General features: G+C 58.2%; 2 protein-coding genes across 7 annotated transcripts in view; both read left to right on the top strand.

The window, feature by feature from the left end:
* The window catches only part of SPTBN4 (spectrin beta, non-erythrocytic 4), a 37,337-nt gene extending 21,285 nt beyond the window's left edge, over positions 1 to 16,052 (top strand). Inside the window, 19 exon segments of the mRNA XM_070949766.1 lie at positions 711 to 884; positions 3,577 to 3,840; positions 6,036 to 6,260; positions 6,579 to 6,668; positions 6,989 to 7,267; positions 7,586 to 7,716; positions 7,795 to 7,999; positions 8,296 to 8,673; positions 8,781 to 9,025; positions 9,131 to 9,269; positions 10,037 to 10,121; positions 10,419 to 10,615; positions 10,725 to 11,287; positions 11,610 to 11,679; positions 11,786 to 11,956; positions 11,958 to 12,070; positions 13,539 to 13,712; positions 13,840 to 13,882; positions 13,971 to 16,052. Coding sequence (XP_070805867.1) covers positions 711 to 884; positions 3,577 to 3,840; positions 6,036 to 6,260; positions 6,579 to 6,668; positions 6,989 to 7,267; positions 7,586 to 7,716; positions 7,795 to 7,999; positions 8,296 to 8,673; positions 8,781 to 9,025; positions 9,131 to 9,269; positions 10,037 to 10,121; positions 10,419 to 10,615; positions 10,725 to 11,287; positions 11,610 to 11,679; positions 11,786 to 11,956; positions 11,958 to 12,070; positions 13,539 to 13,712; positions 13,840 to 13,882; positions 13,971 to 14,132 — 3,708 coding nt within the window. The 3' untranslated portion in view covers positions 14,133 to 16,052.
* A 441-nt stretch (positions 16,053 to 16,493) lies between these two features.
* SHKBP1 (SH3KBP1 binding protein 1) lies at positions 16,494 to 23,075 on the top strand. 6 transcript variants are annotated; one of them, XM_070949279.1, is made up of 18 exons: positions 16,496 to 17,224; positions 17,312 to 17,365; positions 17,446 to 17,491; positions 17,604 to 17,677; positions 17,774 to 17,832; positions 17,965 to 18,048; positions 18,127 to 18,282; positions 18,543 to 18,633; positions 18,744 to 18,934; positions 19,409 to 19,524; positions 20,272 to 20,425; positions 20,512 to 20,628; positions 20,804 to 20,974; positions 21,073 to 21,225; positions 21,309 to 21,405; positions 21,645 to 21,823; positions 22,042 to 22,171; positions 22,349 to 22,464. In XM_070949279.1, exons 1-18 carry the CDS (start codon positions 17,157 to 17,159, stop codon positions 22,377 to 22,379), a joined length of 1,971 nt encoding a protein of 656 aa, XP_070805380.1. In that variant the 5' UTR covers positions 16,496 to 17,156; the 3' UTR covers positions 22,380 to 22,464. The 6 variants fall into 6 exon arrangements, with proteins under 6 accessions (XP_070805379.1, XP_070805380.1, XP_070805374.1 ...); XM_070949273.1 differs by having other exon boundaries at positions 16,502 to 17,224; positions 22,380 to 23,075; XM_070949276.1 differs by having other exon boundaries at positions 16,503 to 17,224; positions 20,338 to 20,425; positions 22,380 to 23,075.

Here is a 23,075-nt window from a genome sequence, read left to right as displayed (position 1 = left end):
CCCCCCCCGCCCCAAGCACAGTTGCCGGCCTTCCCGAGACCCCGCGATCCGCGGCTGTTCCTTCAAGATTCTAATTCGGCCTGGTTGAGTTTCGCCTCCCCTAAGGTTGCCGTTGGGAGGGGCCGGCTATGGGGGATGCCTGATAGCACCACCACCACCCCGGTTGTACGGCACGCGGTGACCCGGGTTTTTCGATTTCCCACAGCCCTCCAAGCGAGGACTCGGCTTGAAGCCCCTCCGGCCTGCGCTGCCCCTTCCCGAGGCCGAGGGGAGACACTCCCAGCGGGGCGGGGGTCCCTTCGCGGCACACGACCTCCCCCCACACCCCGCACAGTTTCCCCCCGCCTCGGAGTGGCCTGGCTGGGAGGAATGAGCGGTTTGAGCCCCTCTCCACCCCCCACCCCCGCGAAAACCGTTCTCCGAAAGCGAGCGGCCCCCCTTCCCCTCCCCTCCCCTCCCTGCGAACTGGGTCTGAGCCGGGCGGGCGGAAGGGAGGGCGACTCCGCGGCTGCCAGCTCTTTCGCTGCAGCGCGCCGGCCGGGATCGGGGCGCTGGGGACCGTGACGCGGCAGGGTCTGGGCTCGGCTATAAGCCGCCGGGCGGAGGCGTCCTCTGCGCAGGTAGGAGGAGGCGAAGGGAGCCCGGGCCGAGTGGGGGGGGGGCTCTTCGGAGCCAGGCTGAGCGCGCCTCCCCGCCCGTCTCTCTCGCAGCTGGATGGCTGGGTGGCGGAGAAAGAGGCGCTGATGGCCGGCGAGGCGCCTCGTGACAAGGACGCGCCGTCATGGAAGCAGCAGCCGCCGCCGGCCCCCAAGCGATGGCTCCGGCACCGCGCCTTCATGGCCGAGCTGGCGCAGAATAAGGAGTGGCTGCACAAGATCGAAAAGGTGGGTGCGGGAGGAGCGAGGCTGGAGGCTTGCCTGGCGGGGGAGGAGAGACCCCCTCGCCTCCGGCCGGCTGATGACGCAGGGCGCGCTTCGGGCGGCGCGTTGTTCAGCTCAGGTAGAGAGCCCGTCTCCCCCCCCCACCTCCGCACTGCGTCTTGGAGGATGCTCCGGGGAAGATGCCCGGAGCCTCCTGAGGGCCTCTGCTCTGCCTTGGCCCGGGAGCCCCGGGGGGGGGGATGCAAGCGCCTCCCCTTTGCTCCGCAGCCTGTGCTTGGCCTGTTCTGTGTCTGTCGCCAGATGTGATATGCGGTGCCTGCTCCCTGGCTGGAAGGTTGGCTGACCTGCAGCTGCGGGGCTTTTGCTGGTGGGGAAGGGACCGTAGCTCTGTCTATGAAGAGACTCGGAGACGGCACCTGGCAAGCGGGGGCAGGGGTTTGCTCACCTGGGGGGGGCTGCCCTGGGAAGAGCAGGTATGGTAGAAGAGGCTCTGGGCTGAATCTGGCCTGGAGGGAGGTGGTTCTGGGACCAGGCCGCCTGACTTGGGCTGGGGTGGTGGGCTGAAAATCCGGTATATCCCTTACTTGCCAAGGAAGGGCTCATTTGCACCTGCAGGTAGCGTGGAGAGTTGAGTAACATGTGCTTGAAAAGATGCTGTTTCTCAGGTGAGAGTGGACCCCTTGGGGGCGGGGAATGAGAAAGAAGAAGGGGGGTTTCTTGGCACTAGCCCTGAGAGTGTCCGGATTAGTTTGGAGCTGCTGCTTGATGTGCTGTGAATGCAGAGTAGATGGCAATAATTAGAGGGCAGCTCCTACCCCAATGGCACCGCATGGTATAGCTGGAGATACAGGTCTCTTCTGAATTTAGGCACCAGATATCTCTTGCCACAGGCCCAGAACCCCTTCTTTCCTTCAGTCTGCATTCCTCTGAAGGGGTGATCCCGGGAGCAACTGATCCCAGTCGCTTTGTGGCCCTGCGACAAAGCGACTGACACTGCGGGGATCTCAGGGCAGCAGGAAACCCTCTGCATGGCAGACCACTTGCTTTGGGTGTCAAAAATTTGGGCCATCCAGAAGGGTCCCCAGGCAGCATCCAAGCACCCATTTTTTCCTCTGTGGAAGATCTCAGCAAGCCGAGTGGAACAGGAAACTCCAGGCTGAGTGAGTGGAGGGAGGCCCATATTCTCACAGGAGATTCCAGTGAGATTCCACAGGAAATTTCAGGGGGCCAGGGGAGGCCTTGGCTATGCCTTGGCATTGGTTTTGCTCAGGGTAAACATTGACAGAGAAGTGTGTGGGTTAAACTAGCCTGCCTGCGTCCTGCATAAATTGGGCTAACCCACCAGTAAAGGTCTGGCAGGCAGGAGGAGGCTGGGGTATTATGCACAGCTGTTGGCCCTTGATGTCTGATGTCTTGACCCTGTGGCCTGGGCAGGATGCTGCTTGCCTAGGGGCTTTGCTGGAGACCTGCAGGCGGTGCCCAGGGAAGCATTGGACTGATGAAGCCACTCAGGTAGTTTGCTGCAGCTTCCCAAGTCCTGTCCTGCAAGGGTTAGGGTTAAGGTTAGGTCTGCAGGCAGGGAAGATGGCTTATGTACAGCTGCAGTGGGAGCTACTGCCCTCCCGGCCGCTGCCCCCTCCCACCTGACATAAGCCAAGGCAGTTAGGAGGGCTGTGTGTTTTTGGCAGCCTCATGCCCCCCCCCCACGAAGACTCTCATCGAAGGGTTCCTGAAGGGAACAATCAGAGCATTAGAGCAAAGATGGCAGGGGGGTTGCCCCTCTGGAGAAGACTCCCTCTTTTCCAGATCAACGGAGAGGAAGGGAAGGCTGCTGAGCTAGTACAGTGGGGATGGGGATGGGCACATCCCGTTTCTCTCCTTCGGCTGTTCTTGTGCATTCAATGACGGCAACTCCTCCGTCATTGGACGGGGACAAGGGGGCAAGACGAGCGGCTCCCTGCTAGATGGGCTGCCCCATCTCAGGGTGAGGGACAAAGGGAGCGCTGGCTGAAAGCACAGCTGGGTCTGCAGAGCCATTCTTGGGCCCTTTCAAAGCCCGGAGCCAATGAGAGAGGGGAGAATTGTGTTCTCCAGGGCAAACAGGGCTGCAGACAGCAGTTCTGGGGAACCTGTGTTTAGACTAAGCTCCCAGGATGGGAGTGCATGGGTCTCCCTCGACTGGTGGCAAAAGCTGCTCAGGTTGTTGAGCCACAATGTATGGTGGCGGTGGTGGCCAACACGCCTAGCGACAACCTGCCACTGGTGTTGGCGAGTCAGAGGTCAGACCAACTGGTAAAGTTCCAAGGCCACTCGCGTGGCAGGGTGCAAACAAAGGGAGTAGGAGGATTTCTTAGGGAGGTAATGAACGACCATTTAGGAAATGAATTACCTAACAAATTCCTCTTTTTTTTTCTGGGTGTGCATTTCTAACATTCCTTCCCTTACTTTCCCGGCTTCCCCACAATCCCGCAGAAACTTAGGGAGCGTTTTTAGGAAGGGGCTGATGAGGAATCCAGACTCCCAAGTTGTGCCCAGAGGCCCAGGAAGCCTTGACTCAGCTTCTCAAGGGCACAGCCGGAAAGCTTCCTTCACTTTGGGGCCCTTCGGAGCCGGAGGCATCGGGCCCAGCATCCAGGGCCATTGGCAGAATGCATGGGGCGCTGTGCCAGCTCTTCTTTCTTTCCCTTGCCACTAGGAGGGGCAGCGGCTGATTCAGGAGAAACCTGAGTTAGCGGAAACGGTGAGGAAAAAGCTGGGTGAGATCCGGCAGTGCTGGGCAGAGCTGGAGTCAGCCACCCAGATGAAGGCCCAGCAGCTCCTGGAAGCCACCCAGGCCGACCGGATAGTGCAGAGCTATGTGGAGCTGGACAAGCAGCTTCTGCACATGGAGAGCCAGCTGCAGATGGTGGACGCTGGGCCAGACCTGGCCAGTGTAAACAGCAACCTCAAGAAGCTACAGGTGGGTTGCAGGAGGTCAGCAAAGGGTCTTTGAGAAGAGATTTGGGTGTTTTGAGGGTGGACTTCCAAAGGGCATCTGGCTTTGCGGCTCCAGTTGTGCGAAGGCTTTGCCAGTTTGGACTTCTCCAGGGCAGAACATTCAACATTCAACGGCCCGGCTCAGATGTTTCCTGAGATGCTGAAATGCCCGGACCTCTTTTAGCTTCCCAGGACAGCACTGAAAGAAAGGGCAACACACTGCAAATGAAAAAAAAAAAATGCAGCAGGTGCTGAAACCAGAAGCCTCCTTAATTACCTCCTGCGCCCTCCAATCAGCTCTGGTTGGTACTGGGGGGGATGAGGGTTGCCTGGAGTAACCTTGGACAGCAGTGAGCCAGCCTTGCCCCTCCCCCCTCGAAAATTTATGGAGCCCCAGGAAAAGAGTTCAACAGCCAGGAGACAAGGAGAGCCTGTGGAGATGCTGGGGTGCAAAGGGGTGCCTGCTTGGCTGGCCTGTTTACAGTAATAACAGACTATTGTAGCTCAGGGTTGAAATGAGGAGGCCTTGGTGCTCTCTGAGCTTGGTGGTTTTCTTGCAAGCATTTCATTACCCAACTAGGTACCATCATCAGTGCTAGTGTAGCACTAACATCAGACTAGCACTGATGATGGTACCTAGTTGGGAAATGAACCGTCTGTAGAAAAACCACGAAGCTCAGCACCACGGACCCCCCAGACTCCAGTAGATTGCTTCCCCTCTGATTTGTGGCCAGCCCTTTTAGGGCGGGGTGAGCCACCCCTTGGTTATAGGGTTTCTGGCCTAGCTCTTTATGGGAAGAGCTGGTGGCATTTCTGGCACACACCACCTCTCTGCAAACCTGTTCTTGGTTCTCAGTTGCTGCCACTGCTGCCGCACTCCCTTTCCCATCCTTGTCTAGCTGAGTTTTTCACGTTGCCCTTGGATTCCTGTTAATGGGAGAGCCTTTTGGCTTCCTTGCCACTCAGAGCCCACCTTGGGAAAAGGGTCACTGAGCAATTCTGTGGAGTTTGGAGACCAGTGGAATGCCAGTTGGGCAAAGTAGGCCATGGCCAGTTGTTGGGCTCCACTGTGGCAAGAAGCTGCCCGTGTGAACTGGGGCCCTGGCGGGGAGGGTGGGGAGCAGAGGAAGCCCTTGGGCTTGACCCCTTCAGTCAAGCGCAGACCTGCCCTGGCTTCTGTTGCTGGTGTGTTGGTGGGGAGGGGCAATCTGTGTGGACCACTGGAGGAGCTACAAAATGGGGCAGAGGGAAGGCTGGGAACTGCCCCATCTGGGCTCCTGGGGGCCTCTGCTGGAGCAGCTGGTCCAAATCAGACCTATTACGAAGTTGCGCTTCCTGCAGTCCGAGAAGCGAGTTGCTGCATGAGGAACCTGGAGGGAGCGCAGCCCATCAAGCTGGGAAGAGCTGCCCCTCTGCCTCCCCACCTTCTCTCTGCTCTGTGGGTATTCCTGGGTCAGTTCCTTTGGAGGAGGAGCCCCAGAGAAGCTGCTCTTGGAGAGGCACATCTGATCACCTCAAACACGTGGAATGGAAGAGGAGGGCAGGCAGCTGGTTGGGCTGTGAAGGCTAGAGGAAAGTGTCCCTGCCCCTGCCCCACCTGGCTGGTCCCCACTTCCCACCTGCTGGAGATTAGCTGGGTGTCCCATAACCTTCTCTTGAGATGGTTGGTCTCGTTTTCGCTTCTATCTTGAAGTTTACTTGGTTCTTTTAGAGCAGCAATGGTCTATGTGAGAATCATTATGGGTAGATGTTTAGACAGGAGAGCCACTTCCTCTCCACTGCCCCCTTTCAGCTTCCTCCCTCTTGGGCACGGGGTCTCCCTACAGCCTCCCTTCTGAGGCATCAGGTGTTACTGATGGCATTCTCCAAGCTCTACTCCGGAATTCGGCCAGGTTGTTTGGAGAAGGGCAGCTGGGCTGGAGCTGCCCCCGGGCCCCTCTCGGCGCAGGCACAGCTGACTGGACAAATGACTGGGTGACCAAGCCGGAGCCTTCAGCAAAGATGTCAGTTCCATCTTCAGTGAATTTCACGCATCAAGCAGAATGATGATGAGGGGGTGGAGGGCATTCTGGGCGGCTAAAGGCCTCTTCCAGCAGCCAACGTTTTCCCAGAGGAAGGCCCGGCAGAAGCCGGAGCGTGTTCATGGCTGCCAGCCAATGTCAGCTCTCTCTCTTGCAGACCCTGGAGACGCAGGTGGAGGAGTGGTCCAAGGAGGTGGGGGAGCTGCAGGCCCAGGTTGCTGCTCTGCCGCTGGAGACGGCTGGCCAGGAGATGGTGGATGACAGGCAGAATGTGGTGGGGGCACGGATCGTGCGCCTCATTGAGCCCCTCCGGGAGCGCCGAAGGATCCTGCTGGCCTCCAAGGAGCTGCACCAAGTCAGCCACGATCTGGAGGACGAGCTGGTAGGTGCTGGGTAGAGGTGGCAGCCAGATTGGCTTCAGGAAGGCTGATGGGGTTTGAAGTCAGTCATCTGGGGCTCCGGGCCATGCAGGACTCCTCTCTGACTGGAATGTCCAGCTACAGAAATCCATAAGGTGCTGAATGGCTTGTTTCCGCCCCTCACAGCCAGAAAAAGCAGCATGAAGCCCCCACAGCCAAGAGAACTGATGTATAGAGGAAGCTGCGCTCTCTCCACACTGGGGCCCTTGGTGCCAACTGGCCACGTGGCTCATATTGCTTTCAGCAGCCTGGCCCTGTTTTTGCCCTTGCTCTCCCTCTAGGTCTGGGTGCAGGACCGCCTCCCACTGGCGATGCTGAAAGACCGGGGGAGCAACCTGCAGAGCGTCCAGCAGCTGATCAAGAAGAACCAGGTGAGAAAGGAGACAAGGGCGCTGGTCCCAAACTTTGCGGGCAGCCCTGCCCAGAGAGGGATCTTGGCCAAGAACCCGCTTTGCTCTGAAGCCAGCCCAGATGGTGGCATTGCTTCAGAAAGCTGCGCTGGTGTAGCTGAGCCTCTGGGTCCCAGCCCAAAGCCCCTTCTCCCACAGCCCAAATGGAGAGTCAGTCAGTGATGCCAAAGGATGGTCCTTCACCCTGCCTCCCCATCCTTGGAGCTGGACCTGGCAGCCACTCTCCACTCTGGCTGGAGGTTAAAAATCGGCTACCTCCAATGCTCTGTCTCTGACACCAGAACCTGCGCCGCGAGATCCAGGTACACAAGCCCCGAGTGGACGAGGTGCTGGTGCGAGCTGGTGGCATCGCCTCCATCCAGAGCCCTGAGGTGGACACAATGCGGCTGCTCTGGGAGAAACTCTCCGAGCTGTGGGGTGCCCTGCAAGAGGAGACGGAGCAGCGGCAGCAGCTGCTGGATGCCACCTACCAAGTTGAGCAGTACTTCTTCGATGTGGGGGAGGTAGAAGCCTGGCTGAGCGAACAGGAACTTTTCATGATGAACGACGAGAAGGGCAAGGTGAGCCTCCCCTCTGCCCTGGCTGGAGGGTGCTGGTCCCTGCGCAAGGGAAGTGGTTAGCCAGCCACTGGAGGGGGTCTGCTGGCTGGGAGGCAGCTCCCCTTCTCAGGCTGTCTCAGGAGCTCTCGAGCAATCAGAGCCACCACTCTCCTCGGACCGCTCTGGTCCTTCTGGCTGGCGGGAAGAGAGGCACTTGGGGAAAGCTGCCTTCTCCAGCTGCGGGTCCGAGGCTACCCACCTGCGGGAAAGACCAGCAGGGCAAAGGGGGAGAAAGGGAGGGGCCTCCCCATACTCCCATCTCTGGAATCCCTTTTCCAGGATGAGCAGAGCACACTGCAGCTGCTGAAGAAGCACCTGATGACCGAACAGACAGTGGAGAACTATGCGGAGACCATCGCCCAGCTGTCACGGCAATGCCGGTCCCTGCTAGAGCTGGGCCACGCAGACAGGTGGGGCCCTGCCCTGCCCTCCCCGCCCCTCACCTATCCCCCCTGCCAGCCACACTGACCAGCTTGTGTCCTTGCCAGCGAGCAGGTCAGCAGGAGGCAGTCCCAGGTGGACCGGCTCTACGTGTCCCTGAAAGACCTGGTGGAGGAGCGTAAGGCTAGCCTGGAGCAACAGTATTGGCTTTACCAATTGCATCGTGAGGTGGATGAGATGGAGCACTGGATCGCCGAGAAGGAGGTGGTGGCTGGCTCGCCTGAGCTGGGGCAGGACTACGAGCACGTGACCGTGAGAAAGGGCAAAAGGCCGAGGGCGCGGAAGTGGGAGGAGGACCCTGCCTGGGGTACAGCAGTGCCCACCAAAAGCCAGCTTCTGGGCTGCTCAGTGAGGCTGCGACGTGCTTTGCCCATGCCTAGGAAATGCTCTCAAGCCTTGTGCTGGTTCCAGAGCCAAAGGGGGACAGAAGAATTAAGGACTGGCAAGGAAAAGGAAACAGCGAGAACGGCATGTCCAGAATGAAGAAAGCAAGGAGGGTTTTGACTGCTGTTGTGCGATCCGCATAGCTCTCTCTTTGTTTTGCACAGTTGCTGCAGGAAAAGTTCACCGAGTTTGCCAGTGAGACTGGCACTATTGGCAATGAGCGGATCTTGGCCATCAACCAGATGGTGGATGAGCTGATTGAGTACGGACACGTGGATGCTGCCACCATTGCCGAGTGGAAGGACGGTGTGAACGAGGCCTGGGCAGACTTGCTGGAGCTGATCGAGACCAGGGCACAGATGCTGGCTGCCTCCCATGAGCTGCACAAGTTCTTCAATGACTGCAAGGATGTCCTCTCCCAAATTGAGGAAAAGAAGCAGCGCCTGCCCGCGATTGCAGCCCGGGAATGCAAGACCTCGGCTGGGACTCTGCAAAGGATGCTCAAGTCCTTTGAGCACGACATCCAGGTGCTGGTGGCCCAGGTGAGTGGGGAGGGGACAGAGCTCAGGGAATGCTCACCTGGGGACGAGCAAGCTCCCGGGTAGGATCATATTTTCCTGTTCTGGGGGCGGGGATGGACGGATGGCAGGTACGGCAATTGCAGGAGGTGGCAGCCCAACTGCAGACAGTGTATGCGGGTGAGAATGCCGACGCCATCGCCACCAAGGAGCAGGAGGTGATGCGTTCCTGGAAAGAGTTGCTGAGCTCGTGCGAAGATTGCCGGCTGCAGGTCACCACCACGGCCGATAAGATCCGCTTCCTGAACTTAGTGCGGGACCTCATTTCCTGGATGGACATCCTCCTCTGTCAGATTGGTGCTGGTGAGAAGCCCAGGTACTGCCATGGGGAGGGAGAGTCGCCCCGGCCTGCCCTCCTCAGAAGGAGCGGTGCCTCCTCCTCGTGGCCCTTCCGCTCTCTCCACGCCATCTCTGTGTGCAGGGATGCGTCCACTGTAGAGGTGCTGATGAGCGACCACCAAGGCCTGAAGGGTGAAATTGAGGCTCGCAGCAAGTCCATCTCTGCCTGCGTTGATCTAGGCAAGACGCTAGTGCTGAACAGAAGCCCGGCCTCTGAGGAGGTGAGTCTCGCCTAGGGTCCATCGCAGAGCTGGCAGACAGGTGGGCCCACTGTGTGCGGGGGACGGGAGGACACCCCAGATCTGGCGCCTGAAGTGCTTGGGGGATTTAGCATGCAGGGGCTCACTTGGTTGCTGATGTTAAGGAATCGGTTTGTCAGAGGTTTTCCTCAAGTCCGACGCTGAATGTAGGTCTTAATCTGCACGAGAAAACTGCAGGGAGGAAACTGCGGGGAGCAGGGTGGGGGGCGGATCAGCTACCCTGGACTTGCTGAGGTTGTGTGGGGGGATCCTGGAGCCAGACCCATTCTCTATCGGGCAGAAGGGGGGAAGATGTTGCGTGGCCTTCTCCTACGAAGCCTCTGGGGGAACGAGAAGCCGTTGCTGATGCGGCTCCCCTGGCCAGAGCCAGAGATGGATTCCTCTGCACATGAGCAAACTGCCTTTGTTCTGATGATTTCAGCGGGAAGCAGGTGTGCGAGGAGGCGCCTCCAGGAGTTTACGGACAGCAGAGCAGAGCCCTTCCGAAGGCGGCAGGCAGGCCAGGGAGGGGGGCAGTTCTGTTTGCTTGCCAGCCTTCGGGTTTTCAGCCTTTGCCTGGCCCAGCGCCAGAGAGAGCCGAACTGCCTCTGGGTCTGGGGGCAGAGGGGCCTACGGCGAGTGCCCAGCTTCAGACACTAAGCTTTCCAAGATGGTGGTGGGGATCCTGGAAGGTTCAAAATTGTGCCCCTTTCCCCCTCCCAGCCAGGATTCTCTTGCTTGCAATGCAGATCAAGCTCCACCTGGAGAAGCTGATGACCAAGAAGAAGGAGATGGTGGACAAGTGGGATCAGCATTGGGAGTGGCTGCAGCAAAGTGAGTCTGCTTGTCCCGCCCCTCTTCCCAGCGGTAGTGGCCAAGGGGAGCGTCGGGCTGTGGGACCACCAGAGGAGCAGCAGCTTGGAGGCCGGCAATAGGCATCCTCATGCTCAGTGGCCGCCTCTGGAGTGATGCATGCCCCACTAGAGAGAGAGAGAAAGAGAGCTCAGCAGACTGTCCCTTGCTAGATCCTAGATTGGGCATTGCTCAGCTGCCCTGCCTCTGGGCTTCCTGAAGGAGGCCGGGCACGTCCAGAGGAGCCTTTGCTGAGAGCTGTTCCTCCCTCCTTGGCAGTGCTGGAGGTGCACCAGTTTGCCCAGGAGGCCGTTGTGGCGGATGCCTGGCTGACCGCCCAGGAGCCCCTGCTGAGGAGCCGGGAGCTGGGCAACAGCGTGGATGAAGTGGAGCAGCTCATCCGGCGCCATGAAGCCTTCCGGAAAGCTGCTGCCGCTTGGGAGGAGCGCTTCAGCTCCCTGAGACGTCTCACCACTGTAGGAGCCCAGACTCAGGCCCCTCACCCTGGGAGGCTGGGAGGTGGGCTCAGGGTGGTGGGCGCACAAGACACTCACTTTCCTCTCTCTTGCCTCGGTTGCCCCTTAGATTGAGAAACTGAAGGCCGAGCAGAGCAAGCAGCCCCCCACTCCTCTTTTGGGCCGAAAGATCTTCCCGGACCCTGCTGAGCTGAGCAACAAGGGCGCCTCCCTCCTGTGCCAGCCGCTCTTCGAGAAGGCCCATGCGCTGCTCAACGGACTGGAGCCAGAGCCCACTGAGGCCAAGATGGCCTACGTCCGGCAAGGGCTGAAACCGGAGCGGCTGCAGCCCAAGATTGACCACCTGCAAGAGGGCCTGGGGGCTGCAGTAGAAGCCAAAGCCCAAGAGAAAGTAGGTGAGGCCACCGCGGCTGTGGAGGAAGCCCTCAGAGTGGGTACCCTGAGCCGAGCTCCAGGGTCCTTTCTAGAACAGGGGGAGGCCAAAGTAAGCCGGTCAGATAGGCACCGGGAGCGCCAGGAACCCCGGCACCCGCTGGAACGGCACGAGTCCACCGAGCAGGATGCACCCCGGCATGAACCAGCCGAGCGCAAGAGGGAGAGACGAGACCGGAGGGCAGAGCGGCGGGAATCCAGCGAGCAGGAGGCTCCCCAAATGGACCCCAAAGCAGGAGGGTAGGTGCTGGTGCCTCAGATGACAAGCGTGAGAAGGGAAGCCGCAGCTTGCCTCTTCCCATGTGCGGGACTTCTACCTGGGGACTCTGTGCCCAAGGGTTAGCCCTTCTTTGGCTGCAATTTCAGTCAGGGGAAAGGCTAATCCGGCAATAAAAGAGGGATGAACTGGTACCATTTCTGAGGCGGTGAGTTCCTTGGGCACTCAGAAAGAGAACTGTGGGCAGCCCTCTCCTCCAAACTGCCCAGTTCCTCCTTGGCCACGCAACTCTGCTAGGCTGGCCACTGCCCGCTTCTGGCCTGATCCTCCCTCTCTTGTCCACAGCAAAGCCACCCTGGCTGACATTGTGGAACAGCTTCAGGAGAAGGAATCAGGGGTGCTGGCCCCTACCACGGTGAGTATCCTTCCTCTCCTGGCTGGGTGGGCCCCGGAGTCCCCAGCATGCAGTCCGTGGGTCCCTCCTTTCTTTTTGGCTGTCCGTGGGCCTTTCTCCCCTGTAGCCTCGGGAAAGAGAGTCTCCTGCCCGCCTTCCCAATGGCCTCGATGTGCTCCCAGAGAGGATGCCACGGCCGGACCGGCCCCGTGCCCGCGACAGACCCAAACCTCGACGGAGGCCCCGTCCCAAAGATTCCAACGCGCCACCAGGTGAAGCCCGGCGTTCTCGTTCGGCCCCCTGCCCAGAGCAGTGCCCCACCCCCGCCGCCCCCCACACATACCATCCAGCAGGAGGGCTACCTTCTCCGCAAGCTCGAGCTGGAGGGGCCAAACAAGAAAGCCACCAACAGGTGAGGCGGGGGAGGGCGGGAGAGGGCAACAAGACTGCTGCTTGGGGAGGAATGTAGCCCAGTTCTGCAGCCAGATCCTATGGAGCAACAGCTGGCAGCTGCCACTCACTCAAGAGGGAGGCCTGGTTATGGGGCCAGAGCATTTGGGTGGCCAGAGACAGCAGGCAACTGGGCTGGGCGAGCTAGTCAGTGGGAGGAGTTCATCGTCCCTGAGACTTGGAGTTCTGGAAAGGCGTTTTCCTCTGAGCTGCTATGAGCACACCTGAGTTTGGGGTTCTGTACTAAAACAGAGTGCTAAGTATGCCACAACATCCTGATTTAAAGGAATTGTTGTTTAAACGGCTCAGATCCTGGCAAAGATTAGGGTGTGCGAAGGTGAAATTAGGGTCTGAGGGTGAAATTCCAAGAGAGGCAAGAGGCTTCCACGGCTGGGCGCCAAGGGTAGCCTTTCCTAACCAGGTTCACACAATGATAGAAAGTCCCAGAATTCCTCAGTGGAGCAATCTGAGAATTCTGGGAACTGAAGTCCCCACAGTTGGAGAATACAATCTCGGGGACTCTGTTCAAAATGCTTTGGGAATCGGAGGAAGCCATGAGAATGACAGCTGAGGTGAGAGAGGCAGAAGTATAGGCTGGGACTTTATTTGGAAGTGGAATTTCCATCCCTAACTGAAGCGGTTGTTAAGTGAAACATGTAGCCAGACAGCGATGGTTATCTTGGTTGTTAGGTGAATACCTCAAGTTTCTCCTGCCTTGTGCAAACAGCCTCCGTTTCAAATCCTCCCCTGGCCAAGGTGAAGAGCCCCCTGTTTTCTGCCATTCCCTCCCCCTCCCCACAGCTGACCTCCTCTCCCCACCCCCACCCCCGTCACCTCAAGCAATCCTAGTCTGTCCCTGGCTGGAGGGCTCTACATGCCCCACATAAATCAGCTCCTTGGCTGCCCTGCCCCAAGGAAAGAGCCATCCAGAGAATGCTGTCCAGACCCCACCGGAATGGACCCCAAGCCAATGGTGAAATCTAAAATTTGTTACTACCGGTTCTGTGGGTGTGGCTTGGGGGGGGTAATGTGATGGTGGGCGTGGCCTTTTTTTTTTTTTACTTTTAAAACCATTTTTTCTATAACCTCTTCAGCGAAGAGGTTGTAAAAAAATGCTTTCAAAAGGCTCTGATGATCCCAGCTGAGTTGCCTGATCGTCAGAGGGTTTTTAAAAGAGGGAGGCAGGGATTTTTGCTACCCGCCTCCATCGCTACCAGATCGGGCGATCTGGTCTGAACTGGGAGCATTTCACCCCTGTCCCAAGCCCACCTGTATTGAGGGAGAGGAGACTTCATGGGGGAGACTCGGCCTCTCCCAAATGTAAATGCCCTGGGACAGGATTGGAACCAATTTCCAATGGAAAGCAAGGGAGCTGCTGGGAGGATGGATGGATCCTGAGAGAGTTTCTGTCCCCCCTCCCCTACTGGTAGATCTTGGATCAACCTTTACTGCGTCCTCAGCAAAGGGGAGTTGGGCTTCTACAAGGACTCCAAGGGCCGGGAATCTGGGAGCACCCACAGCAGCGAGCCTCTGCTGAGCCTGCAGACTGGCACCGCGGAGGTGGCCAACGACTACAAGAAGAAGAAGAACGTGCTGAAGATCAAGTGAGCCTCCTCCCGGGGGGAGGGTGTGGTAGTGTCGGAGCCAAGTATGCAGGCCTCTTGGAGGGACAGGCAGGGTTGCCAGGAGGGGCCCAAAGCTGCTCCCTGTTGATGGGATTCTCCCCTGCAGAACTAACGACGGGGCCGAATTCCTCCTGCAAGCCAAGGATGAGGTATGGTCTTTCTCCACACATCCCAGGGCACAGTGGGACACTCCCCACCTCTCTCAGACCTGTAAGAACTCTTCCCTCCTTCCTTCAGGAGGACATGAAGACCTGGCTGACGGCTCTGAGTTCGTCCATTGCGGAGCATGCGGAGATCACCCGCTGGGGCCAGGCACTGCTCACCACCTCCTCCACAGACGAAGGCCTCCCCAAGCGGGACACAGACAGAAGGGCCAGCACGTCTGGCAGGAAGAAATGAGACAGCTGCCCCCCACCCCCCACCCCTGGGGCTGGGAAGGACAGGCAGGCTGGCCGGCCAACGTAGTCTGGGGGTGTGGAGAAGACTCGGGGGTGGCTGAGAGGCCACCCAACAGGAGCTCTGAGGCTGCCAAGAAGGAGAGACAAGGGTGGGGCATGACTTCTCTGTGAGGCAGATGCTGGACCTGTGTGGCTGGACAAAGAGCTTCTGCCTGCCCCATCTTTTCTAACTGCTAGGAGCTGAGAGGCACCCTCAGCCTGGGGACAGAGGTTTGCTTCCCAATGAATGGCAACAGGAGACCAGGTGCCCCTGGGCTCCCCCCACCCCCCAGTTCCTTTTCTGTCCATGTCCTGGCAGCCGGACAGAAGGATCCGGTCCACAAGGTTCCTTTCGCTCCTCTGTTCAGTGGAATTACTGCAGCTCCCCAAAGGAGTCCCGCCAGTTGACAAGCACTGGAGAGCAGCCAGCAGGGAGGAAGCCAAGTGATGACAGAAGAGATCCCAGAGGCTGAGGGGCCATGTGGAGCACCCCCTTGTCTTCCTTGCAGCTTTACATCTCCCAGAAATGGTGCTACTGTGGGTGCCAAGGATGGTGTGTGTGTGTGTCTGTGTGTGTGGTTGGTTGGTTCTCGGGGCTTGCTGCAGGCCCTTCTCTGTGTGAGTCTCCTTACCCCCACCCCCACAAAGGTCACTTGCGAGAATATCGGCACCCACACAGCCCTGGACGAAAGAGCTGCTCTTTGGGGTTCAGTTGCCGCCTTCAGCCTGCCTGGGAGAGGACTTCCATGTCTGCTCTCCAGCCAATTGCCTTTGCCTCCCTCCCCTTTCAATGATGTGCTTAGACGCATGCTGGGTAAATCCCTGGGATGAACCCCCACAAAGATGGCCTGGAGGGGTTGAAGGGCAGATGCTCTTCCAGCTGACCCTCCAGAACTTCAGCCAGTGTCTTTGAGAAGTCTCCTGCTTTGCTTGTCAACCGCCCCTTCAGCACCGTGCTTGGGCTCCTGGGTCTTCCTGCTTTCCAGGATGAAGGTGGCCAAAGCGGAGGGTAGGCAGCGGCCCCAATGTGTGGGAAGGCCCCTTGTCCTTGTGAACAAGCCATATTCACATCCCCGCTCCTGCTGGGAGGGAGGGAGGGAGGGAGGGGCTCACCCAGGTGTATTTATATGCAATAACACAACGGGAGAACCAGACTCAGCGTAGCCCCTCCCAGCGGAGCAGTGAGAGCTTGCATGGGACCACCCGACTCTCAAGCCTGCCTCCAATGCCAAGTGTCCAAGGGCTGCCCAGTTCCTGACTCCCTCCACTGCAGCAAGGGAGTGGGGAGGGAGGCTGCTCTGAAGGAGAAGTAGAAATGCCTGTCCCTCTGGCCATGGAGTCATCATGCATGCCAGTCCTTTTCTCTGCATAGTCCAGAATGTGCCCCCCCTCCCTTCCGTGCTTGAGGAAGCAGGAAGAGATCGTGGCTGTGGGCCTGGGTGGAATCACACAAAGCGCAGGGAACCCACATTCAGTAGCTCAATTTGAAACTCCACTTCCTTTCATGACATGCTAATGTGGATGTACACGTACAGAAGAACAGGCAAAGAAGGATTTGGAATCAAAGTGTGTGTGCTGAGCCCAGAAGAAACCAGTTTAGCTGCTGTGTGGCTCAATTGTCTTTTCCCAAGGCACCTGTCTCCCTCGGGAGCATCCTTCAGCTAAGGGGTCAAGAGGCTAGTAGGTCAGTTACTGCTTCCTGTGGTTGTGTGACACACTGCCTGAGTTGGGGCCAAATCCAGCCTCTTCTGGGCCTGATGTAGTTTCCACAATGCTTCACCCTGGATGGGGTGGGCACAGCTTGTCAGGGAGCTTTCCTGGTTCAGAACTGTAACTGCTTTTTTTTTTGACTAGTATAAAGGATCAATCAAAATATGAACAATTGGGGGTCACATCTTTTCTCTAATTGTAAATCTGGACATGGGTTTTTCAGAGACCAGTTTGCAAACATTTTAAATCCTAGTCATATGAGATCAAAAGGTGGGGTCAACCAAGCTTCCGACAGATTTTTGCAGTCACTTTGGGAAGGTGCCCTCGACTGGATGGGCAAACTTTGGCTCAAGCATCCAAAGAGCAGCTCGTCTTCTTCGGATCCCTTGCACAGAAACGATGAGATTTATTCAGCCGCGCCTCCGGCTGCAGCAGTGGGGAAAGCACAAGCCCTTCGCCAATGATGGGAAACGGGGCGGTCGAATCCCGTTCTTTTGAGGGGGGGTATCGATTTCCAGTATAAACTGCCCACCTGCAGGCTAAGGCCACGGCGTTTCCAGGCGCTTCCGCTTTCTAAAACTTGCTCTGGCCGTTTCCTTGCGTGTATCTCGGGAGGCATCTGGCTTTTGGCTGCCTAGGTTGCGTCCCGCGAGTCAACTATTAACATTCATCCTGTAGAGACAGACGGGATCCAAGCGGGGAATAGTGTCGACAAAGCAGGGCTGGCCTACTGCTAGGAAGGGGCGGGCTTCCATTAGTTAAGAGTTTAACGTGTGGAAATTCGTCGGCGGGCTTGATAAGCAGGTGCCGTCTGGGAACGGGACAGGCTGTCAAAAATCACCGAGGAGGAGTCAAAGGAGCTGCTCCTCCCTTCTGGGGAGTCGCGACCTTTCCCGCCCGGCCAACGGCTGCTTCTAACGGGCTGAACTCATCCCTCGCGACGGGGCCCCGGTTTGCATTCCTCGAGACCCCCCCCCTTGATCATGCCGCCTGAAGCGGGAGGGTGCCGCTTGCTCCCCCAGAAGCCCCCCCTGCAGGCAAGTGCCGGGAGCAACCCCACCGACGGGAAAGGGGGCCCGGTCTCGAAAACCCGCAGCGGCGGCGCCACCGAAGCCCGGCAGAGGCGGCAGGACTACGACTCCCATCGGCCCCCGGGAGACTCGGCCAATCGGGAAGCCCCAGAGGAGGGCGTGGCCGTCGGGCGTCCAGGGAAGCCAATGGCCGACTGAAGGTCCGTGGCCAATCGGGCGGATCCGGAAGCGGCCTGGCGAGCAGGATGGCGGCGAGCGGCGGTCCGGCGCCCGGCGGGGCCGACCTGGTGCAACTCAACGTGGGCGGCCGCAGGCGAGTGGCCGCGGCCCCGGGGGGGGGGAGGGATGGGTCTGGCCGGGGCTCCTGCCCTCTTCACTCGCCTCCTCTCTCCGCCCGCAGGTTCTGCACCTCCCGCCAGACGCTCGCCTGGGTGCCGGACTCCTTCTTCTCCAGGTGCCTGGGAGGGGGCGGCGGGCGGGGCTCTCCTCTCCCCCGCCTGCCTGGCCGCCCCTCACCGCCTCTCTCGCCCGCAGCCTGCTCAGCGGCCGCATCTCCTCGCTACGGGACGAGACCGGCGCCGTAAGTGAGCCTCCCCCACCCCGCTACTGCGGGGGACCGGCGCCTCCCCGGGCCCTCGGCCGCTGCCCAGCCGCGACCTGCCCTGCCCTGCCTTGCCTTTCCCTTCCCCCAGATCTTCATCGACCGGGACCCCGGCCTCTTCGCCCCCATCCTCAACTTCCTCCGTTGCAAAGAGCTGGATTTCAGGTAGGCGCCCAGCTGCTTCGGGAGGGGGCGGGATGACGCGAGGGGCGCTGGGGCCGCCGCCGCCGCACCGGTTTCTCCGCCTTTTCTGCTCCACAGGGGGAGCGACCTCTCGCTGCTGCTGCATGAAGCCCAGTTCTACGGAATCACGCCTCTCAGTACGTTGTGGGGCGGCGGCGGCTCCTGAGGAGCCATCCTGGGCCCCCAAAGACGAGTCTTGTGGACCCCCCTCCCCCACTCCCAGCCTCAGGGACTCACCTGGCCTCTCTGCCTTGCTCTCTTCTCCACAGTTCGCCGCCTGCAGTTGCACAAGGAACTGGAGCAGTCCTCTTGCGGGAGCGTCCTGTTCGAGGGTTACCTGCCCCCCCCTTCTGGTAGGGCTCAGCCACTGGAGATATGGGCTGCAGCCGTCTCCCTGCAACCCAGTCAGCTCTCACTCTCCTTTCCTGCAGTGTTTCCTGCCAAGCGGTGGAACCGTCACAGCATCACAGGGGGACAGTTGGCTGCCCGGCCAGGCAACCCCCTGGTGCGCCGGAGCAACACCATGCCTCCCAACCTTGGCATCGGAGGGCTTCTGGGGAGAATGGAAGAGAGGAACATGGCAGCCGGTGGGTGTCAGGAAGGGAAAGGTGGAAGCAGACCTGGGAGGTGGAAGAGAGAGCCTGGGGTGCGGCTGTACTATTGCTGCAATGGCTCTGCTGTCTGGTTCTGCAGCCCTGCAGCTCGGTTGATACGGCTTGTAGTTTGGTCTTAACAATGGAAGAAGCTGGGATGCTTAAGGCATGGAGGGTGACTTGTGGCTTGTGGGAAATGCTCTCTGGATTTTGGAAATGAGGTGCAGCGCATCTGCATTGCACATTCCCTTTAGGAGCCACAAATGATCCAGGTATGGTTCGTCTTATCTGTGGCCATCATAACTGGGTCGCTCTGGCTTACGTTCACTTCCTTATCTGCTACAAGTAAGTGTAAGGGGTGCAGCTGAATCCTCAGCGGGGTGTATGTGTGTTGTGTGTGTGAATGGGAAGAGACTGGTCTCCCTCTGCTTCCTGACTAATTTCTCACTCTGTAGGATGAAGGAGACCTCTGGCTGGCAGCTGGCTTTCTGTAGCCCCCGGCTGGACTGGGTAATCGAGCACGTGGCATTAAATGCCCGGGTGCTTGGTGGGTCCCTGGGTGATAGTGACAAAATGGTGGCTGCTGCCTCCTGCAGCGAAATCCTTCTATGGGCCCTTCAGCCTGACGGGAACGGCAGTGAGATTGGTGAGAAACTACCCCCCCCCCACGTGTCCTTAGCAATCTAAAATGCCTCTTGGGTATGGGGAGGCCAACTAATTTCCTGGATCCTGGCTTTGCCTGGGCTGAGGTAAAAGTTTGTTCTTCTGGGCAGTGGGATCAGAATAAGGCAAGTTGACAGGTAGCTGCCAGGAACCTCCCCCTTTGATCTTGTGTGAATGTCTCAAACCTGTCCCCAAAATCCAGCTGGCTCTGGTTGTTGAGTCTTGCGCTCCCAGATGGCTGGGGAGGGCTTTTGAAGAAGATGAGGAGAACCCATAGATGGGGGGCCTCAACGCTGTCTTCACTTGTATTTTCAGAGACGAGTTGGGTGGAGAGGAGCAGGCATTCCACTTGGCCTCCTGCTCTGCGGGGTTCAACCTCTCCTTGGTTCAGGAGTCTCATGGGCCCAATCTTGCAGCCTCTCCTGCTCTTATCCCAGTTGCTTCTTTTGTTCTGTAGGAGTGTTCTGTTTAGGGGTCCCCCTAGAAGGTCTCTTCTTTGTTGGCAGCCAGCTTATTGCCACCAGCCACACGGGCAAGATTGGCGTCTGGAACGCAGTCACCAAACATTGGCAGGTAATGAAACAGCTCGGGGAAGGAGGATTCCTAGAAGCATTGGAGGTTGGCTTGTTACAAGGAGTTGTATAATAGCTGCAGATTTGGGGTTAATACAGCTGGGAGGTGGGGGTGCTGCTGTTGAGATCTTTGAGTCTGACCTGTGGCAGCTAAACTAAGTTTAAGTTTACTTTACTGTCATTGCATCTCGTACAACAAAATTAAATGCTATCTTCAGTGTACATCATACATAAGAAAATTATAAAAAAATAAAACAAACACACATTCTTCACATTCTACACAATTGAATTGAAAACCCCTGATACTGCATTAATATTGCACTATACTTGGCAGCTCCCCCCCCCCCCACTTTTGAAGATGGGGACAAAAGTTACTTGACTCCACTTCTCTGATTCTTAATCAGCGCTTCATGATTTTCCAAAGATCATAACAAAGTTTTGAACAGGTTGTTTGCCAGTTCCTGTAATTCATCTGGTCGTGAAGGTTTAAACTTATTCACACTCCCTGGGTGTGGTCTGACTGCATTTCATCCGAGTTGCTGGGTGGAATAAGGAGGTTGGGTCCCAGTTGGGGCTGGTGGGTGGCATTTTGCCCTCTTTGTGGAACAGCTTCAGCACTAGTGCAGCTCCCTTCATTTAAAACATCCATGAAAAGTCTTTGGTTCCTTGAAGTGTTTCCTGTTTATCTCAGCTGATGGGGTTCTCAGTTCAGGATCCGCCTGGATTCTCATAACAGGTAATTTTCTAGATCTCAGAGGCTGTGAGCTCCGGCTCTCTGATCTTCCTGTCCTCACCAGTTCCTCCACCTCCCCAGACTCAAGATGTGGTTCCCATCAACAGCCATGATGCTGCGGGCTCCTTCTTGCTCCTGGGCTGCCACAATGGCTCCATCCATTATGTTGGTGAGTTACGGCCAGCTGTCCCAGCAAGGCTATGTTGACTTTGTCCTGCCAGCTGCCCTTCTCACCTGCCAGCTGCTTCCCCACAGATGTTCAGAAGTTCCCTCTGCGCATGAAGGACAATGACCTCCTGGTGACCGAGCTGTACCGTGACCCTGCAGAGGATGCGGTCACTGCCCTCAGTGTCCACCTCACACCCAAGAGCAGTAAGCCCGCCCGCCCCCCCTCCCGGGCAGAATTGGGCACAGGAGCCTGGGTCACCTGCCCAGACTTTCCCAAATCCCGGCTATGCTTTGCCTCCCTTCCTGGGCTGGAGCTGGGGCTGGCCTTTCTCGGCTGGGGCAGGTTTGCTTGCCTCCAGCCCTCTGCTCCTGTGTATAGGCCACAATGGAAATTGGATTGAAATTGCCTATGGCACCAGTTCAGGGATGGTACGAGTGATTGTCCAGCACCCAGAGACAGTGGGCTCGGGACCCCAGCTCTTCCAGACCTTTGCTGTTCATCGTAGCCCTGTCACCAAGGTGATGCTGTCAGAGAAGCACCTTATCTCAGGTACTGGCTTTGAGGAGGAGGGGCAGATGGGTGAGGCCAGCCAAGGGTCCTCTCCCTCCCTCCCCTCATTTTTTCTGCCTGCTTCCCTCCACCCCCAGTCTGTGCTGATAGCCACGTACGGACATGGACGGTGACTCGATTCCGTGGGATGATTTCTACACAGCCAGGCTCCACCCCGTTGGCTTCCTTCAAGATTCTGGCCCTGGACTCGGTGGACGGGCAGGGGGGCTGCAGTGCAGGCACAGACATTGGTAGGGACATCTGGGGTGCAAGGGTGGGGCCTGTGAGATCTGGGCCCTGGGACCCCCCGTGCTTCCTTCTCTCTCCCATGCAGGGCCTTTTGGCGAGCGCGATGACCAACAAGTGTTCCTCCAGAAGGTGGTTCCAGATGCCAGCAAGCTATACGTGCGCCTCTCCTCTACTGGGAAGAGGTGGGTCTGCAGCGGTCAGGCTAGCAGGCGGCTATGCTTGAGGCCAAGCTCCAGTGGGTGAAGCCGGAGGCAGCTGGCCGGTCTTCTTAAATTTAGCCCTGCTCTTGCCTTTCGGCAGACCAAAGGTGGTCGGTACCACACCCAGCTTCACCGGGGGGGGTGGGGGGTGTTGTGTTTCCTGGGGAGGGAAGTCTCTTACCAAATTTTTACCCCAATTTTTGCCTCTCTCTTCCCTGCAGGATATGCCAGGTGTGCTCAGTTGATGGCTCATCCATCACAGCCTTCCTGGTCCAGGAGTGCGAGGGCTCCAGCCGCATTGGTTCCCGTCCGCGCCGCTACCTCTTTACCGGCCACAGCAATGGCAGCCTCCAGATGTGGGACCTCACCACAGCGATGGAGATGGGGGATCAACCCCCAGGTGCAAGGGTTGGGCTTGGCTGGGAAGGGTAGCCCAGGGGGCAGCCAGGGGCTCTGCAGTGGGCATGGGTAGACTGCCCCCGCCCAGAGAATGCGTTCCCGCTGCCTTCTGCTGTTCACTGTGTTGTTTCTGGGTCTCTCGGCAGACTAATCTCTGCTACTGCCCTTCCTCCTCCTCCTCCTCCTCCTCCTCCTCCTCCTCCTCCTCCTGTCCTGCAGATTGTGGTGGCCTCGCAGAAGAAGAGCTGCTGTCTGAGTTGGGGCAGTGTGACCTGGCCCTTACCCACACCCTGGAAACGAGTCCTACGGGGTCTTTCACTCTCTCCAGTACTTCTGGCATCAGGTACAGGTGGGCCCAGGTGCCTGCGTAGCCGATGGGGGCAGGTAATTGAAAGGGAACCCACCAGCAACTCCAGATGTGCAAGTCTGCAAGGAAAGAGAACTGACTTGCCAAATCCCCACCTTCCCTGCCCTTGGCTGGCCTTAAGTGTTCCTCAATGGGATAGAGCTCTTCTCTTCCCCATAGACAGCACGTAACAAGGTTGTGGTTCTCCTAGCCGCCCCCAAAACCGAGACGTCGATGGGACCTGTGAGAAGCCATTGAAAGCCTCTCCAGCCAGGTTGGACTTCCAGCAAGGAGACTGCCACCGACAACAACTGAGCAGGAACTTCTTGGACCAATCCGCCAAGGGCCAGTGGATCAGCCACTCTCGGGGAGGGCTCTCTGCTAGCCTTCTGAGCCAAAGATCGCCCAGTCCCCATCCTGCTCCCCTGGAGCCCACCCTCCCCCTAGCCCCATCCAAAGTGCCACTCAGTGAAACTTCTTTCTGACCTCTGGCTGTTCTTGGGGAGCAAGAGAGCCAGCGGGAACCCCTGCTGCTGCTGCATCCCACCTCTTGCAACTCCCATGGCCTGGAGCTCAATGGAGTAGAGCCTGCCACAGAGCTGCCCACCCCACCTCCTTCAGGGCTCCTCACCTGGGAACTCTGTCCCAAGCCCTTTCCAAGGCTCTCGGGGCCTTAGTCCTCTGGCAGGGTCCTTTTTTTCTTCTCTCTGGTGTGCAAGAGCAGACTGGATTAGGTGGTAACACGTGGCCTCTGCGAGGCTGCCCCCTCCCTCCTGTTTGTGAAAAGCCAAAGATACTTATGAGCAATATACCCCACCCCTCTTCAACTGCCTTGGCTGACTGGTTTCTCTTCCCTTTCTCTGATAGATAAGCAGCAATAAATATATGTGGAAAGATGTTCACAGAA

The sequence above is a fragment of the Pituophis catenifer genome, unplaced genomic scaffold, assembly GCF_029215685.1.
Source record: "Pituophis catenifer annectens isolate HBS135680 unplaced genomic scaffold, rPitCat1.0.hap2 SCAF_9, whole genome shotgun sequence".
NCBI lineage: Eukaryota > Metazoa > Chordata > Lepidosauria > Squamata > Colubridae > Pituophis > Pituophis catenifer.
The sequence above is the reverse complement of the archived record's forward strand: the minus strand, read 5'-3'. Positions and strand labels throughout refer to the sequence as shown.